This window comes from Saccopteryx bilineata, chromosome X (genome assembly GCF_036850765.1).
Source record: "Saccopteryx bilineata isolate mSacBil1 chromosome X, mSacBil1_pri_phased_curated, whole genome shotgun sequence".
Taxonomy (NCBI): Eukaryota; Metazoa; Chordata; class Mammalia; order Chiroptera; family Emballonuridae; genus Saccopteryx; species Saccopteryx bilineata.
Window position 1 is genome coordinate 110,026,359 of NC_089502.1, and position 16,793 is coordinate 110,043,151.

The window sequence follows — 16,793 nt, forward strand, 5'->3', positions numbered from 1 at the left end:
ATAAAATGCATTTCAGATTTTAAAAATGTTTCTTAATACCTGTTACCAGGGTTCTTTCACATAATGTGTGTCTTGCCTGACCAGACAGTGGCGCAGTGAATAGAGCATCGGACTGGGACGTAGAGGACTCAGGTTGGAAACCCCAAGGTGGCCAGCTTGAGCGCAGGCTCATCTGGCTTGAAGACAGGCTCACTAGTTTGAGCACGGTGTCACTGGCTTGAGTGCGGAATCATAGACATAACCCCATGGTCACTGGCTTGTGCCTAAAGATTGCTGGCTTGAAGCCCAGGGTCACTGGCTTGAGCAAGGGGTCACTCGCTCTGCTCAGGCACATATGAGAAAGCAATCAATGAACAATTAAGGTGCCACAACTAAGACTCTCTGTCAGACACAAAAAAAGAGTGTGTGTCTTATATTAAAATATGAACTATAGTCTGACCAGGAGGTGGCATAGTGGATAGAGCGTCGGACTGGGAGGACCCAGGTTCAAGACCTCAAGGTCGCCAGCTTGAGCGCAGGCTCATCGGGTTTGAGCAAGGCTCACTGGCTTGAGCCCAAGGTTGCTGGCTCGAGCAAGGGGTCACTTGGTCTGCTGTAGCCCCTCGTTCAAGGCTCATATGAGAAAGCAATCAATGAACAACTAAGGAACTGCAACAGAGAATTGATGTTTCTCATCTCTCTCCCTTCCTGTCTATCTGTCCCTCTCTCTGACTCTCTCTGTCTCTGCCACAAAATAAATAAATAAATAAATAAATAAATAAATAAAATACAAACTATATACAGTCAAAAAATTTTATGAAAATGTCTGGACAGTTACACATCTGAACAAAGAAGAAGAAAGTACATGGCAATATTTTAAGAAATTAATTTATGAACGGTTTGGGAGCAAGAAATGATGATGACCATGCCACCCACAAATGCTAGAGATGGACCCAAAACAAATCCAGCATGATCCCAAATGTCCAGAATGTCTTTATGTGCCGCAGAGAATGGAGGGATCATCAGTCCAGGTTTTTTATTAAAGATACAAATGAGAGGTCTCTTTGCTAAGCTATGGGTGCAGGGGGAGACTTACTTAGCCCTGCTCCTGACTGCCGATCTCTTTCTGATTTTCTTTAAGATATTTTTATCAAATAGTTCTTTTTCCCGGTAATGCACAGGTGGCCCTTTCAAGTACTTTTCTTCTGCCTTGCTGTAGTCTAACCCGTCAAGTGCAGAAATTGAACAAATCATGGCTTCTGGCAGAAGGACTTCCAGAACAAAGCTCACTTTGTCGTCTCTTGTCAGAGACAGCTTGTTCTTGTCTATTTGATTGTAGATCTCTTGTAAATGCTTTACTACGACATCCAACTGATCCTCATCCTCCAGGTATGTTTCAGTGCAGATCACATACCTGCTTGAGTTCAGAAATGATACCAGCCACTTGGACTGTTTCCTGCCTTTGACGATGTCCAGAAGATGGTGGTCGGCCCCCTTTCTCTTCACGATGAAGTCCACAAGCTTCTGGTTGTCTCGGCCCCAAGCCGCCTTCATCCGGTCAGGGAGAATTTTCTTGCAGGGCCTCTTCCCAACCAGGGAGCCCTCCTCCTCAGAATCTTCCAGCTCGGCGTAATTCACCTTTGGGAAGTCAACCTCCAGAAACCCCTCTTGGATGGTTTTCCTAATTGGGTAGCTGATGTCAGCAGCATAGTAGTCCAGGAAAGAGCCCACGAAAGACCCACAACTGAGTCGTTCTCTGTAGTGGGAAATCAGGGAAAAGCACCAGTTCACACTCTGCTCGTACAGTTTCCTGGCTCTCTTCATTAGTTTCTCTTTCTCTTTACAATCTAGATGCTTTAATCTCCGAAGAGGCACTTGAATGCCATTCTTTTCAAGGTGCATGTTTGCATCAATCAATAGCACCCTTGCAGTCTTCTCCGTGTGGCTGACACTTTTGACTACTGATGGCCAAAACGGGTAATTTTGAAATTTAAACCAGACCATCGTTCCTCTTTCAATGGGACACGGCTCCTGTGGGAAAGCCGTACTTGTCGGTTGTCCCACAACTTTGGTGACATCCTTCCTAATAAAGGTGGTGGGGTCAATACGTGTTAATCTAACTACGGGTTGAAGGTTTTGCCATTCTTTCTGAAACTCTGGTGGCAACTGCTCCTTTAATTTGCTTGCCAAATGGAATGAATAATGCAGCTTCAGGTTAGGAGCATTAGAGGATGTTGCTGCACCTCCCACGCCTGGCTTCCAGGCGCCCTCTCTAGGGTTCTCAGTGTTTCTGGTGAAGGCAGAGAACTCAGACGAGACAGCCAGGGTTTTCGGGCAGGTGCCGCGTGGTGACTTTACTTTCAGAGCCCTGGGCAGAGTGACCATGAAACCGGGTGGCAGAGATGGAGGGACGCCCCCATCTTTAGCACCTGCAATATCCCCCTTGACTGTACAGTGCGAAGACATAGCTCTTGAGGTGCTTGCATTTTCTGTCTTTTCCTTGTTCTCTTCCTCATGGTCATTTTCTGGAAGTGATGGGAAGTTTGAGCACATGCGGGACCTCCGTGAGGGCCGTGCTTGCGCTTCCCTCGGGACAGGAGTGCTGGATGTGTGCACCTGTGATTTGTCACCATCGGGAACATTCTCACCCTTTGAACGTACCATCAATGATTTGGAGTTTTTCTTTTTCCTAGAACTTCTCAGTGAGTTCCTTTTGGTCTTCCGATACTTTTTACGAGATCGCTTTTGCGGTCCCTTTTGAGACACCGTGGCAGTCTCCGGGTCATCTGATGCTCTTGCGGGACCCAAGTTTGCTCTCTCTTTCAGAATGTCCAGTGCCAATGTTAGAGCCCTTCTGTAGGCCACTTCCTCTCCTGGGGGGATTCTGGTCTTGGACCGGTTCACTCTTGAGGAGGTAATGGACTCAATTTGAGACTCATCTAGGACCTTTACGTTTCTGCTTTTCACTTTAATTTTTTTATCTACTGAGAGTATTTGAACTTGTAGAGAATATGTCTTACTTTTTGGTGAGGTTCTGGATCTGGACAAAACTTTTGCCGGCCAAAATTGGCCTTTCCAGTTGCATAAGACATACTCGGACTCCATTATGATTGGACTTGGGTGTTGAGAGGTGATTAATTAACAGAGGTTGAGGGGTCTGTTATACCTGCAACTACAAGTCTCTCCTAAAACAATGTTCTTCACCACTCTTTTTGCCTAAGATTACAGAAGGTTTAACACTTGTGTGGCCTGTCCTTCTCCACCTGAATCGCTCAGAAATGGTGGAACTTGTGTTTCAACAGACGATACTGGAGAACACTGGAATATGGAAAAGGAAAAGGCAAAAAGAATCAGAAAGCATTCCTTTTGTGGAAGTAGAAGAATGTTGGTCAGCAAGAATTGATAAGATAAATATAAAGAGTGTGTAACAGGCTGCAGGGGGGCATAATATGAGGCAACTATTTGGGAAAAATACAGAAAATACCAGAAGAGTTTTCCAGCCCTCTGAGTCCAACTCCATGCCTTATGTGTTACTGCTGCATAGTAAACAGCACCTGTGCCGGGAGGTGGGGGGCATGTCCGGGATCTCATTGGTGCTATGGATGCCCTGGGCCTTTTGTGCCCCTCGGGGCTCACACTACACGAATGCTTCAGGGTTTCTTTTCTGGGGTGCTAGTGCCACCCTGTGCACCCAAGGAAGCCAGAGATGATCTCCGACCTACAGACACTGAGTGCCAGCCCAATATCATGTCTGCGAGTGGGAGCTTAGAGTTCAGAGGTTCATGCAGCTCGAATGGCGGTTGGAGGTATTCCCTCTTAAGGCTTGCTGCAGGCACGGGCCACAGGCTGGGATGTGCACCTCTTCGTCTCTCTGTGCGGGTTCATGTCTTCCCCTCCCCGCCCAGCACCACATCAGTGTGAAGTAGTGACTGTAGAGTGAGGAGCAAAATGAAACACCCCCCAAAATGTCAACACGAAATAAATGACTGCAAATGAAATGTGCAGTAAAGTGGGAAAGTCTTACTGAACACCAGGTGGACCGTCCAGGTGTGGCTCTGTGAGCAGGGCTGAAGTGCACTGTTCTTCCTTGGATCAAATGGCACCAAATGTTGATCCCCAGGCCATGTGTGGTCTTATGCTAATCTAGAAAATCCAAAATAGATAGAAAATTAAGCCAATGAAATGGAGACTGATTCATCATTTTACGTTCCCCAACTCCGGAATGCATGCCACCCTTAAACAGAACTGTGTGTTAAACCTTATGTATAATGTAGATGTCACACGTCTTTTCTTCCTTCTTTTGCATTTCCAAATATTTCCATCTTAGCTACATAGTTTACGCTAGTCCCTGCTATCCGACAATGGGAACTACTGCTTTCATGACAGTCCACGTCTGTCTTGGACACATGGATTATTTCAGAGTAGCAGTGTGTGTGTGTGTGTGTGTGCGCGCGCGCGCACGCACGTGCATATGTGACACAAACATGGGGTCTGTAATGCTAGTGTGTTTGTTACATGGGCTTAGAAATGTTAAAAATGTTACACGGGCTTGCGGAGAATATAGAATGTGGAGAGTGATAATATGCAGGAGATGATACATTATAGATGCTCGCTCTCAGTATGATGAAGACTGGGCTCCCACATATTCCCTGTGCACCCTTACTCACATACCTGCACATCTGACCCAGGACTGCATTTCTTCACTCAAGAGCATCACTGACCACCACTCATGCGAATGCTTAATTTTATACCATTTTTCTGAATCTCTTGACAATGTGGTTCTTCCAACATTTAAAAACTTAGAGTAAATTTCAGGCATTGACTTGTGTGGAATGCAGATGCAACCATGCTCTCAGTCCCCCTCTTCCCACCCAGAAATACCATGTCCATAGGTCGTATTTTTCCATATACATTGTACGGATATACACTATAATTCACTTACTGGTTTTAGTTCATCCCTTATCAGTCTCAAACCAGGTGCTTCATAAGATGAAATATTATTTTGGTAGGAAGTGCCTGCATGCACAGCTTTGTTCACACATACTCGTGGATATAACATGAACTATATAACACGACTAAATGTACATAATGTAGACATAACCTGCACAGCCTTTGTCTTGGGCCACAGTGAATAATCAGCCAGGTTTCAGGATCTCTGATTAGAGAACTCAGTGTACCTGCTCTCAGAACACAGGTGTCATGTGACAACACAGACACCGAGGGGAAGGAGGAAGGGGAGGGAGAGACGGATGACTCAGGCACTGCAGTCTCCCTGCAGGAAGACCTGCCAGCCCATCATCACACAAAATAGGAGTGCCTGGGTCACCTCGACCCAACCAGAAAACAACCTACATTTCAAGGCACATGTGCACACACACACACACACACACACTCACACACACAGAGCAAAATTAGAGAAACAGATGCCTGATATTGATGCATATAATCCATGCTCTCTGCCTCTGCACACACATACACGTGTTTCTGCTTCTAGCAAAGGTGTTATTTTCAGCTGCTTTTAGTTCCTTATTTAAAAAAAACACACATGGAAAATCTAAAATGATTTTTCAAATTAGAAAGTAGGAAAAATACTAAGCATCAGTAGTCTAATCCAATACCCAGGAATGCTTATTGCAAATATTTACTGCACAGACTCTGTTTACGCACATATTCTATAAACTATAAAACAGACTTTAAAGCCCTGGCTGGATAGTTCGGTTAGTTAGAGCATCGTCCCAACATCCCAAGGTTGTGGACTTGATCCCCGGTCAGGGCACATACAAAAATCAACCAATAAATGCATAAATAAGTGGAACATCAAATTTATGTTTCTCTCTTTCCCTCTCTTTCCCATTTTCTTTCTCAAATCAATAAATAAATATTTTAAAGTTAATTAAAAAGTTTTTAAAAATTGTACAAACCCTTTGAATATTCTCTCACATTTTCATTTGTGTACATCTTTACAAGTATCAAACATTTTAACAGACCACTTTCACGAGACAACCAAAATATCAACTGCAGTTATTTTTCCAATCACTGAAGCAATACATCCTTAAGAGAGACAATAAGAAGGGAAGGATGTTGAATGAAAACAATAAATTATCCTACTTACTGTCACATACTTTGGTCCGTGGTCCAAACATCTTCCATTAAGGCTGGTACATAATCTTATAGATCATTTTCTTTTCATATTTTTTTACTAATAAGAGTACAACCCTCTTCCTTCCTTCTAAAGATGTGTACAGGTAGGTGCAAAGATACATGATGGATAGATATTAGATAATAGATAGGAGAGTATGTAAATATCGATCCTCTTTTGCACATCTGGCACAATGTGTTAAAACCAGAGCGTCAAACAATAACAAACAGGCCCTGGCCGGTTGGCTCAGTGGTAGAGTGTCGGCCTGGTGTGCAGGGGACCCGGGTTCGATTCCCGGCCAGGGCACATAGGAGAAGCGCCCATTTGCTTCTCCACCCCCCCTCCTTCCTCTCTGTCTCTCTCTTCCCCTCCCGCAGCCAAGGCTCCATTGGAGCAAAGATTGCCCGGGCGCTGGGGATGGCTCCTTGGCCTCTGCTCCAGGCGCTAGAGTGGCTCTGGTCGCGGCAGAGCGACGCCCCGGAGGGGCAGAGCATCGCCCCCTGGTGGGCAGAGCAACCCAGATTATCGGAGGACTTGGATATGAAAATGCTTCCAATGTTTTAGTTTACAATCCAATCAAATGTGCCTGCAGAGAGAATACACAGAAGAAAACAGTAGCTGGGCACAATAAAGAGCAACTTCACAATCTCTAACTTCATAGTCAATTTCAGACCATCAGGAAATAAAGTTCTCAAATGGACTAGCTTTGATATTTCAGGTCCTGGTATAACTTTCGTTCTACTTCACCCATTCTTTGGTTGATGTGACATCAAAGAAGTTGATGACATAGAACTTTTACTTCCCCAATCAACAGCCATGATTTTTTGAAAAATTATTTGGAAGCTCTCTATTCTTTCACTCCTTTCCCCAGGGAGAGCTGTAATCACTTCCAAAGAAAGGAGGAGAGAAAACAATGCCCTGTGGGTGTTGTCTCCAACTATGAACACTTTTCTTGAGATAAGCCCCAGTACCACTCCCCAGAGGCAGAAATTCTCTCATTGTCACCCCAATTGTCCCCTCCCTACAATTACTAGCTGTTTAGTGGTGCTTCTTTGAAACTGTAGCTTTTTGCGATTTTAACTGTCTCCAAAACATGTATTTCCACAAAAGGATGAGTTGGGAGTTCTCTTTGTTATTATAATGGCATATTTATAAATTTCCTGTTATGAGGAAAATACATTCTTGCCTATTTTTGCATCTCTCCATTGCCACATGAATTTAGCATAAACTTTCACACATAGTTTTTTAAAGCTTTTAAGATTTCATTGGGTTTGCAGTCATAGTGCAAATATTGTTGGAGGAAATTTAAGTATGAACAAGCAGAAAAAAAATGGTTAAGAGTCTGAAGATACATTTAAATTTCCATGGACTTAGTAAGCTGCATTGTTTCAATTCCTTTTTTTTTCTTGACAGAGACAGAGAGGGAGAGACTCAGAGAAAGGGACAGATAGGACAGACAGACAGGAAGGGAGAGAGGTGAGAAGCATCAATTCTTCGTTGCAACACCATAGCTGTTCATTGATTGCTTTCTCATATGTGCCTTGACCAGGGGGCTACAGCAGAGCAAGTAATTCCTTGCTCAAGCCAGCGATCTTGGGCTCAAGCCACAGATTTTGGGCTTCAAGCCAGCAACCATTGGGCTCAAGTCAGCGACCATGGAGTCATGTCTATGATCCCATGCTCAAGCCAGCAACCCCTCGCTCAAGCTGATGAGCCTCCGCTCAAGCTGGCAACCTCGGGGTTTCGAACCTGGGTCCTCTGTGTCCCAGTCCAACGCTCTATCCACTGCAACACTGCCTGGTCAAGCTGAATCTTTTAAACATTGTTTTATATATTCTTTTAATTGAAATTTATTTTACTTGGAGATAAAGATTCATAGTCAGCTGTAAGAAGTAATAATGACAGTAATGACAATAATAGTAATAAATATTTCATTGGGCTTGAATTTTGTTTGTGGAATGATTGAATGAGAATTGATATCTTTGAATTTATTTTCTTATGTTGTTCACCAGCTTCAGAAATGGCATGCCTACTTGGAGATCTGGGTTATTCTTATACATACGGTTTATTTGTGTTTTGGGGGTTTTTTTTGGTATTTTTCTGAAGTTGGAAACAGGGAGGCAGTCAGACAGACTCCTGTATGCGCCCGACTGGGATCCACCTGGCATGCCCACCAGGGGGCGATGCTCTGCCCATCTGGGGCGATGCTCTGCTGCAACCAGAGCCATTCTAGTACCCGAGGCAGAGGCCAAGGAGCCATCCCCAGCGCCTGGGCCTCTTTTGCTCCAATGGAGCCTCGGCTGCGGGAGGGGAAGAGAGAGACAGAGAGGAAGGAGAGGGGGAGGGGTGGAGAAGCAGATGGGTGCTTCTCCTGTGTGCCCTGGCCGGGAATTGAACCCAGGACTCCTGCACACCAGGCCGACGCTCTACCACTGAGCCAACCGGCCAGGGCCTTCTTATACATATGGTTTAAATGACAAATAGTAAAACCAAAAAATCATGAACTGCCCTCAGTTTTCTCAAAAGAATAAAAAAAAAGGCCCTGGCCAGTTGGCTCAGCGGTAGAGCATCGGCCTGGCGTGCGGGGGACCCGGGTTCGATTCCCTGCCAGGGCACATAGGAGAGGCGCCCATTTGCTTCTCCACCCCCACCCCCCCACCCCCCTCCTTCCTCTCTGTCTCTCTCTTCCCCTCCCGCAGCCAAGGTTCCATTGGAGCAAAGATGGCCCGGGCGCTGGGGATGGCTCCTTGGCCTCTGCCCCAGGCACTAGAGTGGCTCTGGTCGCGGCAGAGCGATGCCCCAGAGGGGCAGAGCATCGCCTCCTGGTGGGCAAAGCGTCACCCCTGGTGGGCGTGCCGGGTGGATCCCAGTCGGGCGCATGCGGGAGTCTGTCTGACCGTCTCTCCCCGTTTCCAGCTTCAGAAAAATACAAAAAATAAAAATAAAAAAAGAATAAAAAAAAATTAGGCTTGTTCCTCACCCTCAAATCAGCTCTAACTCTAAATACACATACACCTCCCAGTTACCAGGCTCTGCCTCCCAATTTTTCCTTAACAAATAGGAACTCACCTTCTAGATATATCTACTCAGAAAAGGGGAAGCATGAGCCCTTGAGCAAAGAACTAGAATGAATTCTCTCTCATTCCTTTGGCAAACTGGTGGTTCCTCCCGTCCAGTAGACCAACCTACTTTCAGAGGTGCTCTGTTAACCCTCCGGTCCCCATCGCCTGCCATGGGAGACCTCCATTGTCCTCTCTAACACTGATGAATTCGCGAACAGCATTAGGGTTACTGCAGACCTCCATAATTACTAACACCCAGGAGAGCAAACAAGGTGTGTATTTCAAAACCTAATGATTTCCTTGTGTTGTGCAAAAGGAGAAAAAGGTACCTTTGTCTACAGCATAAGTCAGTGAACTGTAGCTCATCACACCAATGTTGGACATATGCTAGGTGCTTACTCCCCATGGAGGAAGACTACCAAGTCTATAGTCTAAGCTAAAAAGCGTATGTTATGTATTCAGCACAAAAGCTGATGCAGACCTTCATGTACTGACATTGAAAAAATTCAGACAAAACTCTGACTACAGACCAATTTAGTACAAATTATATGCTTTACGTAAAATGCACATTCACACGGGGAGTGATGCTGTCCACTTTATCTTAGGCTAGGAAAGACAGGCAAATGTGAGAAAAGAGTCTAAAATGCTCAGTAAAAATGTCACAACACGGAAAAGAGAAGAGGAACAAGAATGGAAATGGGTGGTGAAGGTAGACGTTATTTTCCAAATCATGTTGTAAAACACTACAGGGAGGACACATTTACATGTACATATGCACCAGAATCTTGCCTCATAGAGATTCTAAGGGGATAGGAAATGAAATACTGGATGTAAGTGAACAAAAAGAAAGCAAGTGTAGCAAATGGCAACATACCATTGAAAAATTTGAAATGCTTCAAATATTTTGATGAGTATTTTTTTTTTTTGTATTTTTCTGAAGCTGGAAATGGGGAGAGACAGTCAGACAGACTCCCACATGCGCCAGACCGGGATCCACCCGGCACGCCCACCAGGGGCAACGCTCTGCCCACCAGGGGGCGATGCTCTGCCCCTCCGGGGCATCGCTCTGCCGCAACCAGAGCCACTCTAGCGCCTGGGGCAAAGGCCAAGGAGCCATCCCCAGCTCCTGGGCCATCTTTGCTCCAATGGAGCCTTGGCTGCGGGAGGGGAAGAGAGAGACAGAGAGGAAGGGGGGTGGAGAAGCAAATGGGCGCTTCTCCTATGTGCCCTGGCCGGGAATCGAACCCGGGTCCCCCACACGCCAGGCCGATGCTCTACCGCTGAGCCAACCGGCCAGGGCTTGATGAGTATTTTAAATGGCCTAATGAAATATTCATTATCAAATGTATGTACCTCACCACATAAGAGATAATCGATTTTAACAGTCTAAACAGAGGGGGAGAGGTTGCAGATTGTGTGAAGGAACAATAGCCAACAATTTTCCAAGATAAAGAAACATTTCACGTGGTATGTTTTATGTGCCTAACTACAAGTTTAACTCATTCACACACATAGATGGGTGGGTGGGGGGAATGAGGGAGGGAGAGAGAGAGAGAAAGGGAGGGAGGGAGGGAGGGAGGGAGGGAGGGAGGGAGGGAGGGAGGGAGGGAGGGAGAGAGAGAAACACATGCACACAGTTATGCAAGCATGCATACAAACACACAAAGGCTCTTCATAGTAAAACTAAAAACCAAAGTGAAATGCAAGACCTTAAAATCAAAGAGAGAAAAACCAACCTGAGTATTAGGCAGGATACTCTTATTATTTTAATTACAGAGGGCTTGATACAGAGTGATTTGGAGTCCTGAGAGAGCAGCGGGAGCAGTGAGACACTACGAAAAATGTCACAGAAAGAAGAGTGGGTACTTGTAGCTCTGGAAAAACCAAGGGAAGAGATGGTGGTTCTGAGAATTCATGATCTTAGAAGAGCCGACTTCAGAGCTTAGGCTCAGGTTTCTAAAAAGGTGGGAGGGCTGCCCAGCTCTATGTGGTTTTTCAGGGAGGTCGGGGAGGGATGCATGAGACCTGAGACCCCTCCCAGCAATGATGGGGAAAAGTGATGAGCTCCAGCCACAGTGCCAGGAACTGAGAGGGTACCCCCTCGTCCTCGACCTGGGACTCTGATGTCTTCAGGGAGCGTTCGCCAGTCTGCTGGTGCTGGTCCCTTCTGAAATCACATGTCCTTGCCCTTGTCATATGAAGGGCCATTATTGGGGTGGCCCTGAGAGAAGCAGGAACAGAGAGGAAGGTACAGATGTCTGTGTCACATCCAGACTGCCTGTGGCCCTCCAGAGACCCCACTGGCCAAACCTCACAGGCAGCCAGAAGGTAAAGGGAAAATAGAATTGGTGAAGTTTGGTTTCAGCAACATAGGACTGAGCTGAAAGGTGTGGATATGCTTTACTCAGAACCTGCTTCTTTTGAAGACATGTCCCTGATAAAGAATGCAACAGCACATCCCACAAATGCTGTGTTTTTCTTTAGAAACACAAATAAACATATGCAAACTGTAACATCAGCAGGATTCACTTTCAAACACACAACCAAAAAGCCAGAGACTTCTAAAAGGAACTTGTATTTATGCTTATATAATAAAGAAGGAGCCATTTACTGATTTGATTTCTATTTACCTAATTGTGATTAATGGTGTGATAAAAGGAAATCTGACTTGTAGAGAACATGTTTTCTAGTTTGTGTGTGTCAGCAACTCAAAGTGAGCACGTCATTCCCTGGGTTACACAAAGTTACTTTAAATCTTCCAATCCTACCCATTTGTCTCATTTGTAGGCCTCAAATCTTCTCTCTTATATCATACTCATCGTAGTTTCCCACTATATGTAGGTGTAAATGAATAAGCTTACATCTTTAAGGGCTCATGAGACAATCACTGTAAGCAGAAGTATAAAATGAGAAATACTCGGGAATCTCTGCTTTTTAGAACTCGTGACAATGCCCTCACACAACAGACGTCACCTACGACACTGAAATGGGGATAGGGTACGGCAGGTTATTCAACCACCTTAGCCCACAACAAGAGGAGCTGCCATTCTCTCTTACAAAATAGGAAGAATTAGAGATCTTAATGCCCAACTAGAGACGATACACTAGCAACACACACACACACACACACAGACACACACACGACTCACATTGATAGCAGCCAGCGACTAGTCTCGACGTTTCTACAGTTACTCCATCTCTTCAGTCTGTAAATATCCTTGTTAAGTGTTTCTGCAGCCAGAAAAGAATGGCTTACCTCTGTTGTCATGGAAACCAGAATGTCATCAAAAAACATTCTCCCTGATGTTCTCTTCTATGGAAACCAGGCACTGCTAATACAACCTCAGAGGCAGAGTGTTGATATTGCTCCCTGTCAATTACACTCCAAGCAATCCAATGAGTGAATAAAGACATTAATTAATAAATAAATATAGAGACAATACCTGATGTTCTCACGCAATAAACATTGGGGGCTGGGGCGCTTTCACTGATGGGTGTTGGAGAAAATAAGGTAAAAGGATAACAGCTTCTATCCTCCCTTGAAACACACACACGTGCACGCGCATGCGTGCTTGTGCTTGCAAGCAATCACATACACACAATTAGGTTCCAGGTCCTGTTAATGACCTCTTCCTTTCACCCTGCCAGGGCACGTGAGGCTTGGTACTTTTGCGTAGGTGTGATCTAAGGCATCTCAGTCAATTTAAAATGAACTGGACAGGAGAAAATATGAGAGGATGAAGCACCTGGATGTCAGAGGAAAGCAAATCAGGAATCAGGTTGTGGCAGGACCAAAGCACCTTGTGTATTGACAGGGTTGCCAGGGCACCATGGTTCCCGAGGAGAGTGACAACTCCCGGAAGAACCCTTGACTTAGTACAATAGGGAGGTCGAGATGAACCTCCCCCATTTGGAATCTGTGTTCAATCCGGACTGCTGTGACCACGCTGCCAGTGGACACTATGCTCAGAGACAGACTCCTAACGCCAAGGCAGAGGGCACACACATGTCGTCTGTCACAGTCGCTGGCAGTAAGGGCAGAGCTGCCTTGAGGTGCAGCTCTTCCTCCTGTGAACCAGCTCTAGGTGACCTTTCTGTGGTCAGTGCTGGAGACAGGCCCTTGGGGAGGGACAGTGCAGGTCTGATTTCCAGGTTTTCCTTATTTCCCTGATGTAAACGCTCCCATCATAGCCAATTTCAAGCCACCAACATGGAGTCTACTGGATGCCAAATTGGCAACTGACGCCCCAAATCAGCTCTCATAGGGTGATGACTCCAGACAGACCCAGCACAGCCCTGGACCCCAGATGTTAGAGGAAGGCAAAGCCATCCCACTCCACATGCAATCCACAAGAGCACGCCAAGCTGGACTTTTCTGTAACTGTGCAGCAACTGATGGAAGGCTTTCAACCAGTTCTTAGGGTGGAAAGAAAGGGATACCAGGCCACCATCTGGCCTATCCAGTTTTGGAGGAAGGCAAATAGTAGGTTACATTCTCAATCACTGTTTTTCAATCAGAGAGGATTTCTGTCCCCTAGTCAATATTTCTGGCAAATCAATTAAAATCAGTCCTGCTCTCAAAGGGTTGCTTAAATGCCATCAAAGAACATTGGCCTTCAGCAGTGCCCAATGGTCATTCTGGGAACTCTGGGAGGGGGTCCTTGAGAACATGTTGGGGGACGAGTGAGATCTTCCTTTCCCTACTTTGTATCAGTGAATCCAGACTACTTTGCTCCCTACCATAGAAATGACAGGTTTTAATAAGTGGGGTGAGGAAGCAGGTAAGAACATCAGGATCTTTCCTATTCAGCCTGAGCAGGCTGTGGCACAGTGGAAAGACCATGCAGAGGAACCAGGATCGAAACCCCGAGGTCACCGGCTTGAGCGCAGGGTTGCTGGCTTGAGCGTGGGATCATAGACATGACTCCATGGTCATTGGCTTGAGCCCAAGGTCACTGGCTTAAAGTCCAAGCTCGCTGGCTTGAGCACAAGGTTGCTGGCTTGAACAAGAGGTCACTGTCTCTGCTAGAGCACCCCCTCCATCAAGGCACATATGAGAAAGAAATCAATGAACAACTAAGGAGCCACAACAAAGAGTTGGTGATTCTTATCTCTCTCCCTTACTGTTTGTCCCTCACTCTGTCTCTGTCACTCCCTAAAATAAAAATGATCTTTCCTATTCAGGTATATATTAAATATATTTGCACAAATATAAAACAAAACTACACTTTTGACAATTTAAAAATACTCTTTACTGAATTTCTTGGGGTGGCATTGTTTAACAAAATTATATAGGTTTCAAGTACCAGTATACAATTCTATAATACATCATCTGTATATTGTACGTGTGTTCACCACCCAGAGTCAAGTCTCCGTCCATCACCATTTATCTCCCTTTTACCATCTTCTCCCTCCTCCACTTCCTTTCCCGCTGATAATCACCATTCTGTTGTCTGTGTCTATGAGGGTAGTTTTTTGTTTGTTTTTTGCTTAAATCCTTCATTTTTTCCACCCAGACTCCCAATCCCCCTCCCCTCTGACAACTGTCAGTCTGTTTTCTGTATCTATGAAATCAACTTCAATTTTGTTATTTTTTTGCTCATTAGATTCCACATATAAGTGAAAATGTGGTATTTGTCTTTCTCTGACTGGCTTATTTCACTAAGGATAATACTTTCTAGGTCCATCTATGCCAGTGGTAGTCAACCTGGTTTCTACCGCCCACTAGTGGGCGTTCCAGCTTTCATGGTAGGCAGTAGCAGAGCAACCAAAGCATAAATAAAAAGATAGATTTAACTATAGTAAGTTGTTTTATAAAGATTTATTCTGCCAAACTTAGCAAAAATCCGACATAAAGTACTTGGTAAGTAATTATTATTATATGCTTTCACTTGCTGTAACTTTGCTTTATAAATTTTATAAAGTAAAGTTACTTCCCTACTTTATAAATCACCATTACTGTGGAACCTGTGAGTGGTTAGAAAATTTTACTACTAACAGAGATACAAAAGTGGGCAGTAGGAATAAAAAGGTTGACTACCCCTGATCTATGCTGTTGCAAAAGGTAAGATTTCCTTGTTTCTTACAGCTGAGTAATATTCCACTGTGTAAAGAAACCCAGCTTTTTTATTCACTCCTCTACTGGTGGGCACTTGGGCTGTTCCCAAATCTTGGCTATTGTAAATAGCACTGCAATGAACATAGGGGTGTATATATTCTTTTTAATCAGTGTTTTGGGTCTCTTCAGATATACAACCAGAAATGGAATTGCTGAATCATAAGGCAGTTCTGTTTTTTATTTTTTGAGGAAACGTCATACTGTTTTCCACAATGGCTGTGCCAATCTGCATTCCCACCAATAGTTCATAAGGGTTATCTTTTACCCACATCTTTCCCAGTACTTGCTGTTTGTTGATTTATTGGTGATAGCTATTCTGACAAGTGTGAGGTGATAGCTCATTGTGCTTTAAATTTGCATTTCTCTGATGATAAGTGACGTTGAGAATATTTTCTTACGTCTATTAGCCATCTGTGTGTCCTCTTTGCAAAAGTATCTATTCAGGTCCTTTTCCCATTTTTTTTAGCTTTTTTTTTGTGACAGAGACAGAGAGAGTCAGAGAGAGGGACAGATATGGACAGACAGACAGGAAGGGAGAGAGGTGAGAAGCATCAATTCTTTGTTGCATCACCTTAGTTGTTCATTGATTGCTTTCTCATATGTGCCTTGACTGGGGGGGGGGAGCTACAGCAGACCGAGTGACCCCTTGCTCGAGCCAGTGACCTTGGGTCCAAGCTGGTGAGCCTTGCTCAAACCAGATGAGTCCATGCTCAAGTCGGCAACCTTGGGGTTTCAAACCTGGGTCCTCCGCATCCCAGTCCCGCGCTCTATACACTGTGCCACTGCCTGGTCAGGCCGTCCATTTTTAAATCAAAACCAAACTTTCAATAACTTTTTTGTTTGTTTTCAAAAATAGGGTGATTTTTTTCATGAAGCATATTTACATATAAGCAACAATGGGCTTAATATCATTTTTAATGAAAGCATTAAAACTAACAGCTTAGTTTCCCCTCAAATACTTGACTATATTATTACAGTGGACTAAAAAGTGTTATTTTTAGAGTTAAAATTGTTTGAATTGGAACTCGCACATCATAAAATTAACCATTGTAAAGTATTCTATAGAGTGGCATTAAGTAAATTCACTTATTGTGAAGCCATCACATCTATCTTCTAACAAAAAGGTTTGACAAGCCTCAAAGAAAACTCTTAAACCCAGTAAGGATTCTGTCACTCCTCATTCCTCCTGCCTCCAACCCCTGGAAACCCTAAACTACTCTCTCTCTTTCTGGATTGGTTTATTCTTGACATTTCATACATATTGAATCATACACTATGTGACCTTTGATGCCTGACTTCTTTAACTTAGAATAAGGAATTCAAAGTTTATCCACATTATAACACTCCTTCTTATGGCTGTATAATATTCCATTGCCTGGATAGTCCACATTATGTTTATTCATTCTTCAGCCCGTGGGCTTTTGAATTGCTTCTGTCATTGGCTGTTTTTGTTTGAATTGTGCTACTATGAACATGCACATTCATATGCTTTTTA

The 16,793-nt window shown here is 44.4% G+C and overlaps 1 protein-coding gene across 1 annotated transcript; it reads right to left on the reverse strand.

Moving 5' to 3' along the window:
* Positions 1 to 1,071: 1,071 nt before the first annotated feature.
* Positions 1,072 to 3,084, reverse strand: LOC136317530 (PWWP domain-containing DNA repair factor 3B-like). The gene has a single exon (XM_066250278.1). It carries the CDS (start codon positions 3,082 to 3,084, stop codon positions 1,072 to 1,074), a length of 2,013 nt encoding a protein of 670 aa, XP_066106375.1.
* Between the last annotated feature and the right edge of the window lie 13,709 nt (positions 3,085 to 16,793).

Bases quoted from the DNA above. Each gene is read 5' to 3' on its own strand.
- LOC136317530 (XM_066250278.1), bottom strand. From the start codon at position 3,084: ATGGAGTCCGAGTATGTCTTATGCAACTGGAAAGGCCAATTTTGGCCG.